The following is a 19058-nucleotide window of genomic DNA, read 5'->3' as shown; positions in this document are numbered from 1 at the left end:
AAGTTCATCTAGTCTTCTTGGCATTTCTTCGTGGACGAAGATTTTGGGAAGGTTGTAAGCATCAGTTGCAGGCTCGCTGGTGGCTAGTCAGGCCTATCCGTGACCAGCAGATTCTCCCACAGTGGGTACAAGTGAAGGCGTTGTTGCTGCTGGGGGCAATTGGATCTATCCTTCTCCTTTTCTCTTTCATGCTGGTTCATAGCTCAGTCTCAAAGGTGTCTGTAGCCCTCCTGATGTAGCATCTCCAGGCATCACGATCTATAGCCTGCACTTCCCACTGGCGATGGTCGATGTGGCACACAGAGAGGGACTTCTTCCGGGAGTCCTTGAAGCGTTTGCATGGGGCCCCTCTGTTCCTTTTACTCATAATCAGCTCTCCATACAACACGATCTTGGGAGGGCGACTGTCGTCCATCCGGGCAGCATGACCCACCCAATACCGTTGGCTTTGCAGGAGGATGTCCTCGATACTGGTGATGTTGGCTGTTTCCAGGACTTCAGTGTTTGTGATGGGATCCTGCCAACAGATCTTGAGGATGCTCGGAGGCAGTGCTGATGGAAGCGTTCTAGAAGGCATACATGACAGCGGTATAGGAGCCATGACTCGGTGCTTTACAGAAGGGTGGTGAGGACTATGGCTTTGTACACTTTGAGTTTGGTCTGTGATCTGAGGCTGTGGTTGCTCCACACATGTTTGTACAGTCTGCCGAATGTTCTGTTGGCTTTTGAAAGCCTATTGTCCACTTCCTTGTCTATGGTGGCATCAAACGAGATGACGCTCCCCAAATAAGTAAATTGCTTGACGGCATTCAGCTCAGTTCCCTCAATGACAATGCTTGGTGCTCTATATTCTTCTTGGAGTGTAAGCTGATACAGGACTTCCGTTTTCTTTAAACTGATTTTTAGTTTGAAGAGTTATGCCGCCTTAGAAAAATGTGTTGGTATACGTTGCAGGTCTGACTGACTGTGGGCTAGGAGAGCACAGTCATTGGTGAAAAGAAGTTCATGATGTGTTTTTCTTGTGCCTTTGTGTGAGCCTGAAGCCAACTGAGGTTGAAAAGGCCTCCATCAGTCCGGAAGCATAAATAAACTCCCTCCTTAAGGTCTTCCGTTGCCTGCTACAGCATCATGTTGAAAACGATGGTGAATAGTGTCAGGGCCAGCATACATCCCTGCTTCATACCATTGGAAATACAGAAGGGACTCGAGAGGTCGCAGTTTTGCTTGGCTTGTCCATACTGAGTTTCATGAAACTGCTTCACCATAGCCAGGAACCTGGGTGGGCATCCAAATTTTTCAAGGATTTTCCAAAGTCCATCTCTGCTCACAGTGTCAAATGCCTTGATGAGGTCTGCGAAAGTGACATACAGGCCTTTGTTTTGCTCACAACACTTTTCTTGTAATTGTCTGAGTGCAAATACCATGTCTGTGGTGCCTTTGTTTGCTCTGAAACCACACTGGCTCTTTGGGAGGTTTTCTTCTGCAATGGTAGGCTCAAGCCTGTTCAGAAGTATTCTAGCCAGGATCTTCTCAGCAGTAGAAAGGAGGCTGATCCCACGGTCGTTAGAGCAGTCTGATGTTTCTCCTTTGTTGTTGTACGAGGTGATGATAACGGCATCACGAAGATCCCGTGGAATCCTGCCCTGTTCCCAGCAGGCCATGAAAAACTCATGAAGCTTGGTGTGTAGGGCAGGGCCACCATGCAAGTTCATCTATACTGATGACATCTGTTGTGCCACCCAAGCTCCATCCTTCTGCACCCTGGACCAGATCCTTAACGAAGACGTTACAAAGTTGATGGACTACTACATCAGATGGTGTCTGACATTGAATTCCTCTAAAACCATATCCAGTGTATTCCACCTTCACAATGCCAGTGACATAAAAGAATTGCATATCCACATGGATGGTCAGAGACTAAAGCATGATTCGAACCCAACATACTTGGGAGTGACTCTGGATAGGACTTTGTCCTTCTGGGAGCATCTGAAGAAAACAGCAGCAAAGATCAAAACCAGAAACAACCTATTAAACAAACCAGCAGACATCCTTTGGATCAAGGAATAGGAAATATGGGAAGAGACTAACAAGTTTCTTATGACAAACCCGATCTGTCGAATGGCAGGCTTTGAACTACCATGGTGAGAGTGGTCCTTGCTAAACAGGTTCAGGGCAAGCCAGGGCCCCTGTGCAGCTAACCTCCATTGCTGGGGCTTCTATACAAACCCCTTATGCATTTGTGGAGAGACACAAACAATGCTGCATATTACCGAAGAGCATCCTCTCTGCAGACTAAGTGGTGGACTATTCACCTTAAACTCAACAAATAAGAAGGCTATTGCTTGGCTCCAAGTATTTGCATTCGTTAAATAATAAATAAAAATATGCGACTTTCTGACACCGACATTGCATTTCCCTATGTGGGCTATCACTACTGGATCCCTGCCTTTCCCTTTCTGTATTCCTTTGACCGTTTCCTCAATAAGTACATCTCTAGCCCCAGGTAAATGGCCCACAACCTTCAGTGATCTGGAAACTAATTTCCTACCTTTGTCCAAGCTGTCCTCTCTGCTTTTTCTGGAAGCATAGCTGTATACATTGAGGAAAGATTAGAAGGAATTCTGATGGGGTCAGACCATGATGCCTGATGGTAGTCCATGCAGGGCTTAATGAAAAATAAAAATAGTGTAGAGGTCAAAAAGGCACACGCATGAGGGTTGTCTCCAAACCCAACGACAGGGATTGCAAAGTAGTGCTTTCTGGAATAGGAGAGGAGTTCACGCATGAAATTAAGGATAGAAATAAATGGCTGGCAACTGGTTGTCTAAGTAATAATGCTTCTTTCAGATATAACTTGGATTAGGATTGTTAGAGGAGAGACAGACTATACCTTGGTCAAATGGGAACAAAGACTGGTAAGGAACATTGAAGTAGTAATTGAAAATCATTTAAGCTAGGTATATTGAGGATCGAGTTGGGGAAGCTGGATAGATAACCAGACCTCGAATGAAATGAATCATGAAATAGTCAGCAGGTGGGTATAGACATAGTAACCTTGAGAGATAGATGTACTGGAGAAAGCTGGCAAGGAAGGACGTAAAAGAAGGCAAATCTACATTAAGATGCATATATAAGAAAATTAGACAGAACTGGAGACTGTTGTGGCATTAGGAAACTACAATGTGGTGGAAATATTAAAAACATGGTGAAATCCAGGGAATAGAAATAATTAAATTTGGCGCGGCACAGTGGCGCAGTGGTTAGCACCGCAGCCTCACAGCTCCAGGGACCCGGGTTTGATTCTGGGTACTGCCTGTGCGGTGTTTGCAAGTTCTCCCTGTGACTGCATGGGTTTTCGCTGGGTGCACTGGTTTCCTCCCACAGCCAAAGACTTGCAGGTTGATAGGTAAATTGGCCATTGTAAATTGCCCCTAGTGTAGGTAGGTGGTAGGGAATATGGGATTACTGTAGGGTTAATATAAATGGGTGGTTGTTGGTCGGCACAGACTTGGTGGGCCGAAGGGCCTGTTTCAGTGCTATATCTCTAAATAAAAAATAAATAAATATTCAACAGTATAGTGTGTTCAGAAAGGACAGAAATTGAGGTGTTGTAGCCATGTACATCAGGGGCAACTAAATGAAGTTGACCAGGTGAGGAGGAGTAGGTAGGGAGTGTAGAGGGTCAGAAGGACCTTGGTGTACTTGTCCATAGATCACTGAAGGCAGCAGCATAGCTAGATAAGGTGGTTAGGAAGGCATATGGGATACTTGCTTTTATTAGCCGTGGTATAGAATATAAGAGCAGGGAGGTTATGCTGGAGCTGTATAAAACACTAGTTAGGCCACAGCTGGAGTACTGTGTACAGTTCTGGGCACTATAGGAAGGATGTGATTGCATTGGAGAGGGTGCAGAGGAGATTCACCAGGATGTTGCCCGGGCTGGAGCATTTCAGCTTTGAAGAGAGACTGAAAAGGCTAGTGTTGTTTTCCTTAGAGCAGAGAAGGCTGAGGGGGGACATGATTGAGGTATACTAAATTATGAGGGGCATTGATAGGTTAGATAGGAAGAAACTTTCTCCCTTAGCGGAGGGGTCAATAACCAGGGGGCATAGATTTAAGGTAAGGGGCAGGAGGTTTAGAGGGGATTTGAGGAAAAATGTTTTCACTCACAGAGGGTGGTTGGAATCTGGAACGCACTGCCTAAAGAGGTGGTAGAGGCAGGAACCCTCACAACATTAAAGAAGTATTTAGATGAGCACTTGAAATGCCATAGCATACAAGGCTATGGGCCATGTGCTGGAAAATGGAATTAGAATAGTAAGGTGCTTGATGGTCAGCACAGACACGATGGGCTGAAGGGCTATTTCTGTGCTGTAAACTCTATGGCTTTATGACTCTAAATTAATGGAAATTTCTTACATGAATAAATCCAAGCTTAACACTAGGGGTATCCTAATACTACCAGGTCAACAGAAGGAAGATGACAATTTGCAATATGAAGAGATAAGAAAGGTTTGTAAGAAGAGGAAAGCTATTTTAATGGGAGACTTCAATCAACCCAATATAAATTGGGAAAACCCATGGTTTGCAGTCAGAGGTGATAAACATAATGCATAACTACTTCATTAATCAGTGCGTGAGGAAAGCCATGAGAGATAGTGCTCAACTTGGCTTGATATTCATAAATGACCAATATAATGCATGTTAAATTGGGAACAGTAAACACAGATCAGGGATGTAATTATAGCAAAGACCAGGTCCATAACATTAAAAGGCTAAATTCAAAGGGATGAAGGAAAAATTGAAACAAATGTTGGAGGAGGACATTAGTCAACATTTCAGTAGAAGACAAATGGAACATCTTTAAAAGAATAATACAGAACATACCTAAGATCAGCAAGGTCAGACTAAACAAAGTGACTCTAAATCAATTAATAAAGTAAAAGTGAAATGAAGAGGTAAAATACCCTCTTCAAATCCTGCAGGAAGTAAGGAGAAGGGGCTCACTACAATGAATTTAGTATCACATAGAAACAAGTTCGAGGAACTAAAAGAAACCTCAGATTGGTAAACAATGACAGGATCAGACAAAGTCAACATGGATTTCTGAAAGGGAAATCATGCTTGACAAATCTATTGGAATTTTTTGAGGATTAACGAGTAGAATAGATTAGGGAGAACCAGTAGATGTGGTATATTTTGACTTTCCGAAGGCTTTCGATAAGGTCTCACATAAGAGATTAACGTGCAAAATTAAAGCACATGGGATTGGGGGTAAGTTACTGGCATGGATAGAGAACTGGTTGGCAGACAGGAAACAAAGAGTAGGAATAAATGGGTCTTTTTCTGAGTGGCAGGCAGTGACTAGTGGGGTACCGCAGGGAGCAGTGCTAGGACCCCAGCTATTCACAATATATATTAATGATATAGATGAGGGAATTAAATGTAATATACCCAAGTTTGCAGATGACACAAAGCTGGGTGGGAGTGTGAGCTGTGAGGAGGATGCAGAGAAACTCCAGTGTGATTTGGACAGGTTGAGTGAGTGGGCAAATTCATGGCAGATGCAGTGTAATGTGGATAAATGTGAGGTCATCCACTTTGGTAGCAAAAACAGAAAGGCAGATTATTATCTGAGCAGCAATAGATTGGGAAAGGGGGAGGTGCATCAAGACTTGGGTGTCCTTGTGCACCAGTCGCTGAAAGTAAGCATGCAGGTGCAGCAGGCAGTTAAGAAGGCAAATGGTATGTTGGCCTTCATAGCGAGATGATTCGAGTACAGGAGCAAGGATGTCTTGCTGCAATTATACAAGGCCTTGGTGAGACCACATCTGGAGTATTGTGTGCAGTTTTGGTCTCCTTATCTGAGGTAAGATGTTCTTGCTATGGAGGGAGTGCAGCGAAGGTTCACCAGACTGATTCCTGGGACTGACGGATGGAGAGAGATTGGGTCAATTAAGCTTGTACTTGCTAGAGTTTAGAAGAATGAGAGGGGATCTCATAGAAACCTACAAAATTCTAACAGGACTGGACAGACGAGATGCAGGAAGGATGTTCCCGATGGCGGGGGAGTCCAGGACCCGGGGTCACAGTCTAAGGATAAGGGGTAAGCCATTTAGGACTGAGATGAGCAGAGATTTCTTCACCCAGAGAGTGGTGAACCTGTGGAATTCTCTACCATGGAAAGCAGTTGAGGGCAAATCATTAAATATATTCAAGAAAGAGTTAGATATAGTTCTTAGGGTTAAAGGGATCAAGGGATACGGGGAGAAAGCGGGAACAGGTTACTGAGTTTGGATGATCAGCCATGATCGTATTGAATGGCGGAGCAGGCTTGAAGGGCCGAATGGCCTACTCCTGCTCCTATGTTCCTATGTTTCTATGTTTCTGTAAAGCACATATGCAGAGGCAAAATATAACATTCTTTCAGTTCTGCAATAGCAGGAAGACAAGATTGGTGAGAACATTAAGAGGCAAATGGGCTTGAAACTAATAATGTGTACAATATAGTAGATATTCTGAATTATTACTTCTTCAAAGTATTCACAAGTGAAAACACAGACAGCATGCCCTTCCCAAACAAAAGTACCAAGGCAAAGTCAGGACTTTGATACAAATGAGATTCTTGTTCGAGACAAGCTAAAAGGATTTAACACACAAAGACCTTCAGGATTGGATGATATTTATCCCGCTGTGTTGAGAGAGAGACTAGCTAGGAAATTTGTGGAGCACTGACAGCCACTAATTAGCCAGTCAATGGGAAGGTACCAATCGATTGGAAGCATGGTACTCATATTCAAAAGGAGTGCGAAAACAGGCACAGGAAACTACTGACACATTAGTCTTACGTCAGTCTCATGTAAAATAATGGAATTGATTATCAAGAGTAACCTTGAGGATTATCTGCACAAACATCCAGTAAACGCAGTCAACATGACTTTGGGCAGGGAAGATCCTGCCTGGCAAACTTGCTTGATTTCTTTGAGGAACTGATAATCCAAGTCAACTGTGGTAAATCCTACAAAACTGTACTTAGTCTTCAAAAAAGGTACTTGATACAGTTCCACATGAAAGATTAGCTGTTAAGCTCAAAGCAGTGGGAATTATAGGCAGAACTTGAATATGGTTGAGTACTTACTTAAGTACTTACTGGGATTCAGTGTAGGAGGGTATTGAGAGAATTGAAAGAGGCAGCTCAGAAACTACAGATTGAGCTAAACAAAATATGTAACTGTGCCAAACAGTGGCAGCTGACATTTAACGGAGGGAAGTGTAAAGTACTGTATATAAAAAGGAAAAATTGGCAGCATGTATACTTGAGGAATTATGTTGAAATGACTTAAGGACAACTAATACAGATCAGTAAAAAAAAAGCCAATAGAATGTTGAACTACATTGTCAAAACAGTAAAATACAAGTTAGAGGAAGTCACGTTCAAACTGTATAGTGCTTTGGTCAGATCATATTTGAATACAGTGTCCAGTTCTGGTTGCTGAGAAACAATGGAGATATTTAAGTACTGGAGATGGTGCAGAGCTGCAAGACTGCTCCCTAGTGTCAAATGATCTGAGTTATGAGGAAGGCCTTGGAGATTCTTGTGAGTTGATCCTATAGAGGTTGAGAGTTGATTCTATAGAGGTTGTCAAGGTAGGACATTGTATGGTTAAGATAAATCCAGATTACCTTTTTAAGTTAAACACTGGAAAGAGACAGAAATTCAGACTACTATTCATGCAGAGAATCATCAACACTTGGAATGTTGGAATTTATTTGCCAGTAGAATGGTGGAGGCGAAACCCTAAAATTATTGAAGGTGTTATTAGATGCAACAGTTGGGGGAGTTAGGGTTGTTCCAGGTGAATGTACAATAATATTAAGATTCAAAAGTATCTGTAATCTCAGTTATACTACTCTTGGATGTGGCCCTTGTTATATTTGTCAGTTACTATTTTATTTCAAGTTTTCCCTTTTGATTTTCTGGTGTGCTCTTTTACTTTTTATTTGCCTTGGATGTTCCTTTTTACTTTTAGTAACTGTCCTTTATGTCTTTGCATTCATATAGATGTTTTATTTAAATAAATTTGCCTCTGCCTGTTTTGCTGTTATTTAGATTTATTTAAGTTAGCAATCTCATTTTAGCACTTTAACTGCTTTGGTTTTGACAGCTCTTCCCGAAGTGCCACACTAGGCTCTACCACTCTCAAGGCTGTGTTTAACATGGCTTTTTATTTAGTTTCCCCAATGCTTATTATAGCTCCCGATGAAGGTTATATCTTGCCTCTTTGATCATCCTTCCCCTCTTTAATCTTACCTGGTTGCACTGAAAGTTTGTGGTATCCTGGAGACTTTGAAGTATTGCCCCACCTTTGTTATCGTTAGATAATTCCCGATGAAGTCTATTATCCATTATGTCACTTTATTGTGCCACTGGTGGATCTTTGGTGTCTGCCTGCCTCAGTGTTGGGGCTCTGTCTTGAGAATAGTCAAAATATTCACAGGAGCTCCCCTGGAAGCAGGCATCAAGGTCCATTAACCTTGGAAAAAGTGTATGTGTTTTATTGGGCCAAATTATTTAAATTTCCCACTTGTTTGTTTGGTATTTTGCCCACTGTGTTGTGTGCACCTTAATCTTGGCAACCACTGGGAAAAAGACCAAATAAGCCGTTGAAAATGTAAGCAATTTGATGCCTTAATCTGTCCCTTTTTGATTGATCTTAATCCCTTATAAGCATCTTCTCATCATATGCCTTAATTGCCTTCCATAAGAACATAGCTAGTTGTCCTTTGAACCGTTTTATGCTATTTACTTAAAGGGCTTTCCCTAGTAACTTGTTCCATATGTCCATTATCTTTCCTGTGAAATGGTTCTGCCTGAATTCCCTATTTACTCCTAAAACATTGCACTAAACTCAGCATAATTTGTTTACTTAAAGCCAAGTTCTAGATGTTTATTAAATATAATGTGCATGTTCAGGAACTAGCAAAGGCGCTATATTTGAAAATTGTTCTTATTTTTCACATTATTAGTTGATAATGATGTCTAAAAATAATAGTACAAAATGCTGTTAATAAACTGCAAATGTTTCCATTTTATTTCCATATGTAATTGGCAGTCCTTCAGGGGAATTTTAAATTAAACTGTTGAAATTTTGTAGTATATCTGTTGATATCATAAGTTTAAAAAAATTCACATTGATATTACAGTGATTCATCCAAATAAACAGTGATGGGAGATCTTTGACTAAATATATAAAAATGGATCTTTGTCATTTTCTTTCTCAAGATATTTTCCCGCAATGAAATAAAACAGCAGAAGTCGTTGCAAGGAGTAAATGGCACCAATTTGAAAAGAATGCTGGGTGTTTTTTTATTTGAAGTGTATTTTACTTGTACAGTTTTACATATTTAAAGCAAAAGTGGTACATCTTTATAAATGTGCTGAAACTAAACAACTCATAATGAAGAGACATGTTAATTCAGTAATAAAATATTTTCAGTTGAAGAAATGAGTGGTTTAGGGATCACTACCTAGCCCTAAAGCTTGTGTTTGAAATCAGCTCTGATTGATAGGATGTAAATCTCCTCCTTCTACCGGCTAAACGGGTTTGATATTAAATCTATGCTGGGAGTCGCAACTCAGTTCTCAGTGGATGTTAACCAAAATGCAAAACGGACCATATTTAGCACTAAGTTGGCAATATCACTTAGAGAAGCTATAAGTTGGAATGGAAAGTGGAAACATTTACACAGGTACAATAACAGGTTCATTTCTGAAATTCAGGTTGTGCAGTACAGAGTGAATGTTGTTCATTATCTGGATGTGTAATGGCTAACTTGTGAATTCTTGATACTGACACAAAGTGAGAAAAATGTTGCACTCCCCAGAACAGATCCTTCACCTTGACGAGCATAAAATTCTGCCAAGAAATAAAAATTCAGCTATAGCAACCTGAAACAACATTATAGTTCTAATTAAAATTTATAATGAAAGAGTAATACATACAGCTTACTTTCCATGCAAATTTCAGAACAATTATCAACAGAATCAGAAGCATCTTACTTCTGGTAACTAACTCTGAGACTCTAATAGTTTAGCAAAAGGTAATTCATGCTTAAGTATTTAGTACTTAAATGTGCCTTTTGTTAGGATAAGGAATACTAATGGCTATAATTCATTATTGCTTAATTTATTTGACTGTTTGCACTCCGTCAGTTGAAAAGCTAATTCTGTGTTTTCTGGTCTCTTACAGTGGTGTTATCAAGGTGAATGTGTACCTTTCGGTACTTGGCCTCAGAGTGTAGATGGGGGTTGGGGACCATGGTCCATATGGGGAGAATGCAGTAGAACATGCGGGGGAGGAGTCTCCTCATCTCTAAGGCACTGTGACAGTCCAGCGTAAGTAACTAAAGTAAGCCAGAGCAAAAAGACATATTTGAAAACAACAGAGTAACTTGGTTTCATATATTCTGTATAAAATGAATCAGAAGATTGCAATGGAAGAATAAGACAATATATTCTATAATTGTGGGTTAGCACCTCTAAATAATACTGTTTACCCCATGTCTGTGGTCACAGACAATAATTAAATAGCATGAGTTGGGTAACATGCTGAACTGCCAGTATTTCTAACAGTGAAGCAGCTTGCAAGATTAATGCAAACGTCTGTCAATAACTCCTTACCAACACAGGTGGGATATCCAGTCACCATTACATAATATATTCCTGATAAAGCATCTACATACCAGTACAGACGATCTGCGACCTCAGCAGATAGGCAATACCTTTCCACTTCAAACATTTCCATTTAAAGAAAATCTCTAACGCACAGGCAAGAATAAGTAGTTCCTGTGTTAGAGATCCTTCCTGCACAGATGGCAGTGACCCTGGTGTCGATTTTGGGTGCCAGCCACTTGATCTTACCCACAGTAGAGGCGGCAGCAATTTTGAGGCACTAGCCTCATTTGCAGTGAGCTGTTGGGCACGGGCCACCAAACAAGCCACCCGATGTAGCTCACCAGACTAAATCTGGCCACTACATTGGAACATGGGAACAGGAGTAGGCTATTGAGTCTGTTCCACCATTCACTTAGATTGTGGCTGATCTATACTTCAACTCCATTTGCCCATCTTTGCTTGATATCCCATGATAACCTTATCCATCAAAAATCTATTAATCTGTCTTGAAAATGTCTGTTGATCTAGCATCCACAGCTTTTCAGGGGACTGAGTTACAAATTTCCAGTAACCTTTGACTAACTTCACTGCTACCTGGCATAGCTCTAATTTTAAGTTCATGCCCCTTGTTCTGGATTACCCTAATAGTTTCTCGGGGCCGGATTTTCAAGGGCCTTAGGGTCGGGACCTGATGTGGGCGCCATTTGAAAATCACAGTCCCGGAGGTCGTCTCAGGATCCTGATGCCTTTGGGACAGTTTTGAATTCTCAAAGTACTGCGGGGGTGGGAAGAGAACATGCATGTCGCCAATTAACAGCCAATTAAGCTCCTTTAGGAGCTTGTTAAGGGGCCAGGTCATTTGGGAAGGCAATTTTTAAATCTGATTTCGGTGATCCTGACCAGTCTGGTGCATGTTAGTGCAGAGCTGTCAGGGTCTCCGCAGGGCAAAAGAAACTTTATTTCTATGTGTGTACAATAAAATTTTAGGGGCCAACTAGCACCGGGTGGAGCGCTGTACCTCCACTTGGTGTCCATGGCCATTGTCCTCTGTCTTTATTGTCCTGGCCCTTTCATGAGCTGCCTGCTCTCCTCAGCAACAGGCAGGCAGCTCCCACCTCCTGGAGGCGCTCAGCACCTCTAATTGGGTGCCAAGCTTGCCTCCTGTCCAATTAGGGCATTTGCATTCAAAGATCATGACGCGAGACCGATGCAGCTGGTGTAGGGTTCCTGACCCCACTTTGAAAATCCAGCCCCCTGTGTCTAACCTGCCCCCTATGTCTAACCTAACAAATCTATTTACCATTTTAAGCAGCTCTATGAGATCACTCTTCAATCTTCTATACCCGAGGGAATACAAGCTCAGTTGGCCTCATAATTTAAATTTTAAACCCTGGTATTATATTGGTGAATAGGCAGCCCAGGCCAGCAGCAGTGCAAGTGTGGGCAAGCAGTCCCAGGGCAGCAGAGGCCCAGATTATTTTTGTGGAACCTGAGAGAGCAGTTATGTTTTTCTGGGCTCCAGAAAAATAATTTTAAGCTTACCTTTTTTGGGATTTTTTGGCTCTCTTGCCCATAGAATTGATCAGAGTGTATATACTGCACAATCCAACCAGTTTGATCCTAAAGTACCACCTGAAATAAGCAGGTACACTGAGCACCAAGCAGTAGGTTCTTTCCAAATGGAGCTTTCTAAATCATCGGAGTTAAAGTGGGGTTGGGATTAAGGTTATTGATCCCATTTGGAGGCAGCTATCACCCCATTGACACCTGTTGCAACAAATTAAAATCACACCAATGAGTCATAACTAGCATGAAGCACAGCTGTCAACACTACCACACAAAGAAATCTTCTGCCCTCCCAGAATATAAATCTTTAGTTTTCTTCACAAATATAAAACAGGCCTGGTGTAGAAATAATGCTGTATGTTAGTGACTGGGGTACAGAGCAGATTTTTATTCTCTGGCTAAGGAGAACAAAATCACAGAATCTGATGGGATGCATCAAAGGATCTAGAAGGAAATATGAGGAAAAGAATTGAGGCGCGACAAATTGCAAGGTGAATTTATGTGGGGGTTCCCCTACATGTCTACTGTAAGCACAGTCAATGAATCACAGAAAACCTGGAGAAATGACATAGATGGTTTCTGCACCATTTCTTCTGAAGTTATAGAATAGCCCCTTCAGAAATTCACCCATTATATTTTAGGGTACTGTTTAGTTTAGAGATACAGCACTGAAACAGGCCCTTCGGCCCACCGAGTCTGTGCCGACCATCAACCACCCATTTATATACTAATCCTACACTAATTCCATATTCCCACCACATCCCCGCCTATCCCTATCACCTACCTATACTAGGGGCAATTTATAATGGCCAATTTACTATCCAGAGTAGATGTGTGCCAGAGGACTGGGGAGTGGGCAATGCAATACCCATCTTCAAACAGGGAGCCAGAGCTAACCCAGGTAATTACAGGTCAGTTAACTTAACATCTGTGGTAGGGAACATTTTAGACTCTTAATTAGAGATGAAATTACTGAATTTCTAGATCCAGTCAAAATTAGAAGCAGCCAGCATGGATTATGGAAGATTATGCTTAACAAACCTGGGAGAGTTATTTGAGAAAATAATAGATCTGGTGGATGGGGGAAATGCAGTGGATGTTGTGTACTTGGACTTTCAGCAGGTCAATGGCTAGATACACTATAGGAGGACTATTGGAGAAGATATAGAAATATGATATTAGAGGGAGGGTTGCAAGTTGGATTAAAACTGTTGAGAAGGGAGGGAAAGAAGAGCAGGAGCTAATGGGCAGTTTCTGAGAGTGGCTGTGAATAGTTAACATTGTCTCACGGAGTTCTATTCTGTGACTGCTTCTCTTCACTGTGTACATCAATGATTTGATATAGGGCTAGAGGTAATGATAACCAAATTTATGGACTCCACTAAAACGGGAGGCATAGTAAATAATTCCGAGGACCAAAGGAAGTTGCAAGGGTTGATAAGATGGGAGAATGAGTTAAAACAAGGATATAGAATTCAATGTCAGTAAGTGTAAGGTGGTATATTCTGGTCCAAAAATTAAAATAATAGTTATATTTTGAATGGGGGTGTTTGGGTCTTGAGGAAGAACAGATGGATTTGGGGGGTTCATGTTCACAAGACATTAAAAGCAGCACCTCAGTGGATAAGGTCATTTAAAAAAAGGATTGGATATTGGGTTTTATGGCAAAAATCATAGAATGTAAAAGTCGAGATATGATGTTGAATCAATATTAAAAATAGAGGTGTAGAGTACAAAAGCAGGGAAGTAATGATGAACCTTTATAAAACACTAATTTGGCCTCAATGGAGCGCACTTTTTAAATTACATAATGAAAAGAATAGGTAGAAAGTTCAACAAAATTAATACAAGCATAGTTCATGAATATTGCCGTTACGTTTTGCCAACTTTTATTTGTCTTTCTTTAATATTTTCTCCTTAATTTAGTGTATCTAGCAATACTGTCTAAATTTAAAAATAGTTAAATAGCTTTCTGTTTAAATTACCTTGTTTTTTGCTATTGGCCACTCACTGATGTGATTGCTGGTCTCAGCTTTTTGCCTTTTATGGGCTAATTTTGTCATTAAGATGCTAGAAAAGTGAATAACATGATCTATCCAAATTCAGTAATGCTTGGATGCTGTCCTATGGGAAATGATTAAAGCACTTTAAATGCTCCAAAGATTTCAACAAAAAAGTACTGAACTTGAATCACCAAAATCAGGAGGCAATAGATGTAGAAAAAGTTAACATGAACAAGTAAGATGTAGAGATTTGGGGGTAGGCAACTTCCAACTTTGACAGGGATGTAAAATGGGCCAAATCGGATTGGTGGGGTATATAATGGGCAGCCAATCCAATACTGGATTTTTATGTTCCCACCAAAATTGGAAGTTACCCCCTTACATTAGGTGAAATAAAAGCTGGGGGACATTTCGAGGCCTCCTAGCATGCCTAGAATTGCGGGGGGGAAACTTTCCACCCCCTTCCTGCCATTGCTGTGGCTGTCGCCAATTTGCTCAGGTCCTCAATACAGGCAGCTGCTTGAAGCAAACAGACCGCTAATTTTAAGACTCAGCTGGGCAAAGCATGTGCCGTGCACACTACAACTGGTATCTGCCGAGGAGTCCGGAAGATAAGTACTTGTTTATTTTTGTGGGGCTGAGAGAAGCAATACTACTCTTCTGCACTCCACATAAATGGCCTAGGCCCCACTGACTTTAACTCAATATTGTAGTGGCCTAGGGCATCCATTTTCCGCTCATTCCGCTGGTCCTGTTTAAATGTGGACCATCCTTCAAAATGTCTACCCCACTAAGTTTCCTGTTGTGTGACCATGAACAGTTTGTTTTCTATCGAATAAGAATGAGGTATTTTGCACAGGGATGAAAGTGTAAGGAAGTTAAGGGCTTACTTTGATAATTGTTTATTCTTTTTGTTATTTTTATGGATCTTAAAAGAAATACCCTTTAGTTAGTCTGTGCAGGGTCTTATGAAACACTTTTAATGAACATCCTTATGTTTCTTTTGACAAACAGAAACAATTCTTTCTTAAACATCTTTTAATTTACATTTTAAATATCCATCTAGCTATGAACAATATGCTGCTCCTGCTACAAGGCTGTTGAACTACTGCCTAACTTTTCAAAGTATTTTAAGTGACTGTTGAGACATTTTTATTCTGGCTGTATTATTCTGTGCGCAATTTCATTTTTATTTTGTTCATTTCTCAAGGCCTATGTGACAAAATGAAATACTATTCTTTAAATATTATTTTTTAAATTGTAAAATAGGCCTTCTGGTGGTGGGAAGTACTGCCTTGGAGAGAGAAAACGTTATCGCTCCTGTAACACAGATGTAAGTGAAACCTTTAATGGTTACTGGCAATTGTAATGGATAAGCATGTAAATTTTTACTTTTGCAATTGTACAATCCTCCAGAGAAAACAACTGTTCACCACAATTAAATATAGAAAGTACTGGAAAGGCACAGCTGGCCAGTCATAATCTGCATGTGAAAGATAACTTTAATATTTCCCATGGGACCGTTACATCAGAATTTTTCTGAAGAAGACCACCCTTTTAACAGTAACCGTCATTTAACTCTTAGATGCTCGCTGACCTGTTATGTATTTCCTGCATTAATTTTTTGCTTTTATTTTCGATTTCCAGCATACATGGTTTTTCTTTTTACCTTTTCACCAGCATCAACAATTTGAGTTTCACTTTTTCTTTTATTCAAACATTTTTAGAAAATAATTTCCTCTGTAGCTCTTCAGTTATTTGTTCTGCAGTCAAAAGGCCCAGCACCAACCATCACCCAGCTGCGAGTTTACATGGGATGGCCTATTCCCAGCCTTCACTCCTTCATGATAGAACCAATTGGTAGAGGATCCTTTAACTGATAACAATAACAAAACCCAGGAACTTTTGTAGCTGGCTCCTGATGAGAATTGCAAGCAAGGCTCTCTACAAAATATAGAAGTTAAAGAGAGAACAACAGCAACTTGTATTTATATATCACCTTTAATGTAGCAAAACGTCCCAAGGTGCTTCACAGGAGCGTTATCAAATGATATTTGACACTGAGCCACATAAAAAGATATTGGGACAGATGACCAAAAGCTTTGTCAAAGAAGTAGGCTTTAAGGAGCATCTTAAAGGAGGAAAGGGAAATAGAGAGCTGGAGAGGCTCAGAGAAGAAATTTCAGAGCTTAGGGCTTTGGTAGCTGAAGGCACGGCCAGCAATGGTTGAGCGATTAAAATCGAAAGTGCTCAAGAGGCCAAAATTGGAAGAATGAAGATATCTCAGTGAGTCGTAGGGCTGGAGGAGATTCAGGAATGGGAAAGGATGAGGCCATGGAGGAATTTGAAAATTGAGGCTTTGCTTAACCAGGAGCCAATGCAGGTTACCCCAGAGGGCTGTGGAGGCCCACTTATTGAATATATTCAAGACAGAGATCAATAGATTTCTAGTTATTAAAGATATCAAGGGATATGGGGATAGTGTGGAAAAATAGCGTTGAGGTAGAAGAGCAGCCATGATCCAGTTGAATGGCGGAGCAGACTGGAGGGGCTGAGTTGCCTACTCCTGCTCCTATTTCCTATGTTCCTATGAACACAGGGGTGATGTGTGAACAGGACTTGGTGCATGTTAGAAGATGGGCAGCAGAGTTTCGGATGACCTCAAGTTTACAGAGGGTAGAACGTGGGACGCCAGCCAGGATTGCATTGGAATAGTCAAGTTTAAAGGTAACAAAGGCACAGATGAGGTTTCAGCAGCAGATGAGCTGAGGCAACGGCAGAGCTGGGTGATGTTACAGAGATCAAATAGGCGGGCTTTTTGATGGCGTGGCTATGTGGTCAGAAGCTCATCTTGGGATCAAATATGACACCAAGGTTGTGAACATTCTGGTTCAGCCTGAAAGGTTGAAAGGTTTTTGGAGAATTCAAATTGAAATTTATGAATTAGCCTGTGTGAATGGGCTAAGCTTTCAAAGCACTACAACTGACGACAATATAGACCCAGAGACTGTAAGGGTCCTCTGTAAAACTAACACATTTCTCTGGAATCTTCCCTTCCCTCTTGTGGTGATCTTTCAACGTTCCCCAAATCCTTTTGAACATAAAAATGTCACTCCAATAATTGTCAGTAATAGATTTACAACAAAGCTGCCTAAGTTTGGTAGCAAAGGAGAGAAACAATTCTGAACTTCCTGAAAAATGTCAGGCATGTCTGCAACACCTGTGATCAAAAACTTGCAGCTGGATTTTATTGAATTGACCAGTATTTGACAATGGCAAAGCACATTGATCCAAACTAATTCAATTAGATATGAATTGGCTCAGTTCAGATAAATCTGGATTTTGAAATAGTTTTAGAGGTCATTTGATTATATTAATTAAATTTTATTTCATGGTGAGGCAGTACATGGCTGCTGGAATAGCTTAAAGAGGATTGACAGTGATGGTATCAGCCAAGTGTTGTGTAAAATGTCACCTTTCCGATAATTAGCTTTCAAACTGGGGTGTAACATGATTTGTGCAATGTTTAAAATGGTAGGTAATCTTGGCTGTAGTTAAACATTGTAAATTAAAGCAGATAAAATTCATCTGTTTAAAGTGACAGGTTTTCCAATAAATTAAAATAAAATTTTATTCACACCGCTCCCAAATCCCCAATGAATAATCCGTTTATTATTTGTCCTCTCCCCCCAAAGAAAGTAAATTTTCGATCACGACCTTCCCCCCATGAACTTTCTTTCCTATAACCTTCAACCCCTTCACACCATCCCCTCAACCAATAGTGTCCGTTTTTGCTGCTTCACCCCGCCCTGAAAAATTCACTCCTCCCCTCTCCCCACCTGTGTTACGCCTCGGATCTCTGAACGGAGATCCAAAGGCGTGGGAGTTCAGGCCACTGGCCAGAATATCGGCGTGGGATGGCCATCGGGTCAAGGTAAGTTTTTATGCATTCATTATAATTTATTTAAATATTTAAATTAAGGCTCCGCCACCGAGCGGCAGGGGGGTTGCCCCGCAGCCTTACCGCCGCCAGGAAAATGGGGTGAGGCCTTCCTGGCATCGAGGCCTGTGGTGGGCTTCTCCCGGAAGTATTTTCAGGGTCCCCCTGCCACAACCCCCAACGTCGGGGTCTGGTAAAATTCAGCCCTTCATATTATTAAGAAGGTAATATATTTGTGAATGTGACTTGTTACAAATTTATTGCCAATGACGAGTAGGGTGGCAGTGTAATGTTTGAAAAGGTACATTGAAAATCACCATATGGTGAGAGGGCAAAGTCCAGAGCAAGTTGAGTGGTTTCACATTGGACCCCAACAGTCCCTGGGTGTCTGGTGAAGACAATTTATTGATTGTTTAAGCAGTGACTGCAACTGGTATAGAACACTAATAGATAATATATAAAGGAGAAAAGGGAGTTTTAAAAAACAAATGCGTAAATGTCAAAATTCCCTATCCTTTATAGCAAGCACAAAATTTGCTAGAATCTAGGCCAACAGCTGGATACATGAAGAGCTTGCACTGACATTTCCAGGTGTTATTTTAGGAGTGAAGCATCAGCCTACAACAAACAAAGTCATCGTCATAAGAGGAGGTGAGACTCCCTACACCAGGAGTTCCTGAATTGTATGGTCGTCAGAGCAATTCCTGGTCAACCTGCAATTATGGGAGCCACCTGGTGGCCCAGGTTGGGCATAAATAATTTAAGCTAGTTGACAGAGCTGTTGACAGATGAGTTAATGGGGCTTAAAATCCATGATCTTTCCAGTACAGACCTTCCATACATCCAGCAGGAGGGCTGCACATTATCTTGGGTG

At 41.1% G+C, this 19058-nt stretch overlaps 1 protein-coding gene across 1 annotated transcript in view; it reads left to right on the top strand.

Moving 5' to 3' along the window:
• Positions 1-19058, top strand: part of adamts6 (ADAM metallopeptidase with thrombospondin type 1 motif, 6) — a 362517-nt gene that overhangs the window by 267915 nt on the left and 75544 nt on the right. The window contains exons 13-14 of the mRNA XM_068034178.1: positions 10251-10396; positions 15514-15577. Coding sequence (XP_067890279.1) covers positions 10251-10396; positions 15514-15577 — 210 coding nt within the window. The remainder of the gene's footprint in view (positions 1-10250; positions 10397-15513; positions 15578-19058) is intronic.

The sequence above is a fragment of the Heterodontus francisci genome, chromosome 1, assembly GCF_036365525.1.
Source record: "Heterodontus francisci isolate sHetFra1 chromosome 1, sHetFra1.hap1, whole genome shotgun sequence".
Taxonomy (NCBI): domain Eukaryota; kingdom Metazoa; phylum Chordata; class Chondrichthyes; order Heterodontiformes; family Heterodontidae; genus Heterodontus; species Heterodontus francisci.
Note: the sequence above shows the minus strand (reverse complement) of the source record. Positions and strands in the feature narration are given on the sequence as shown.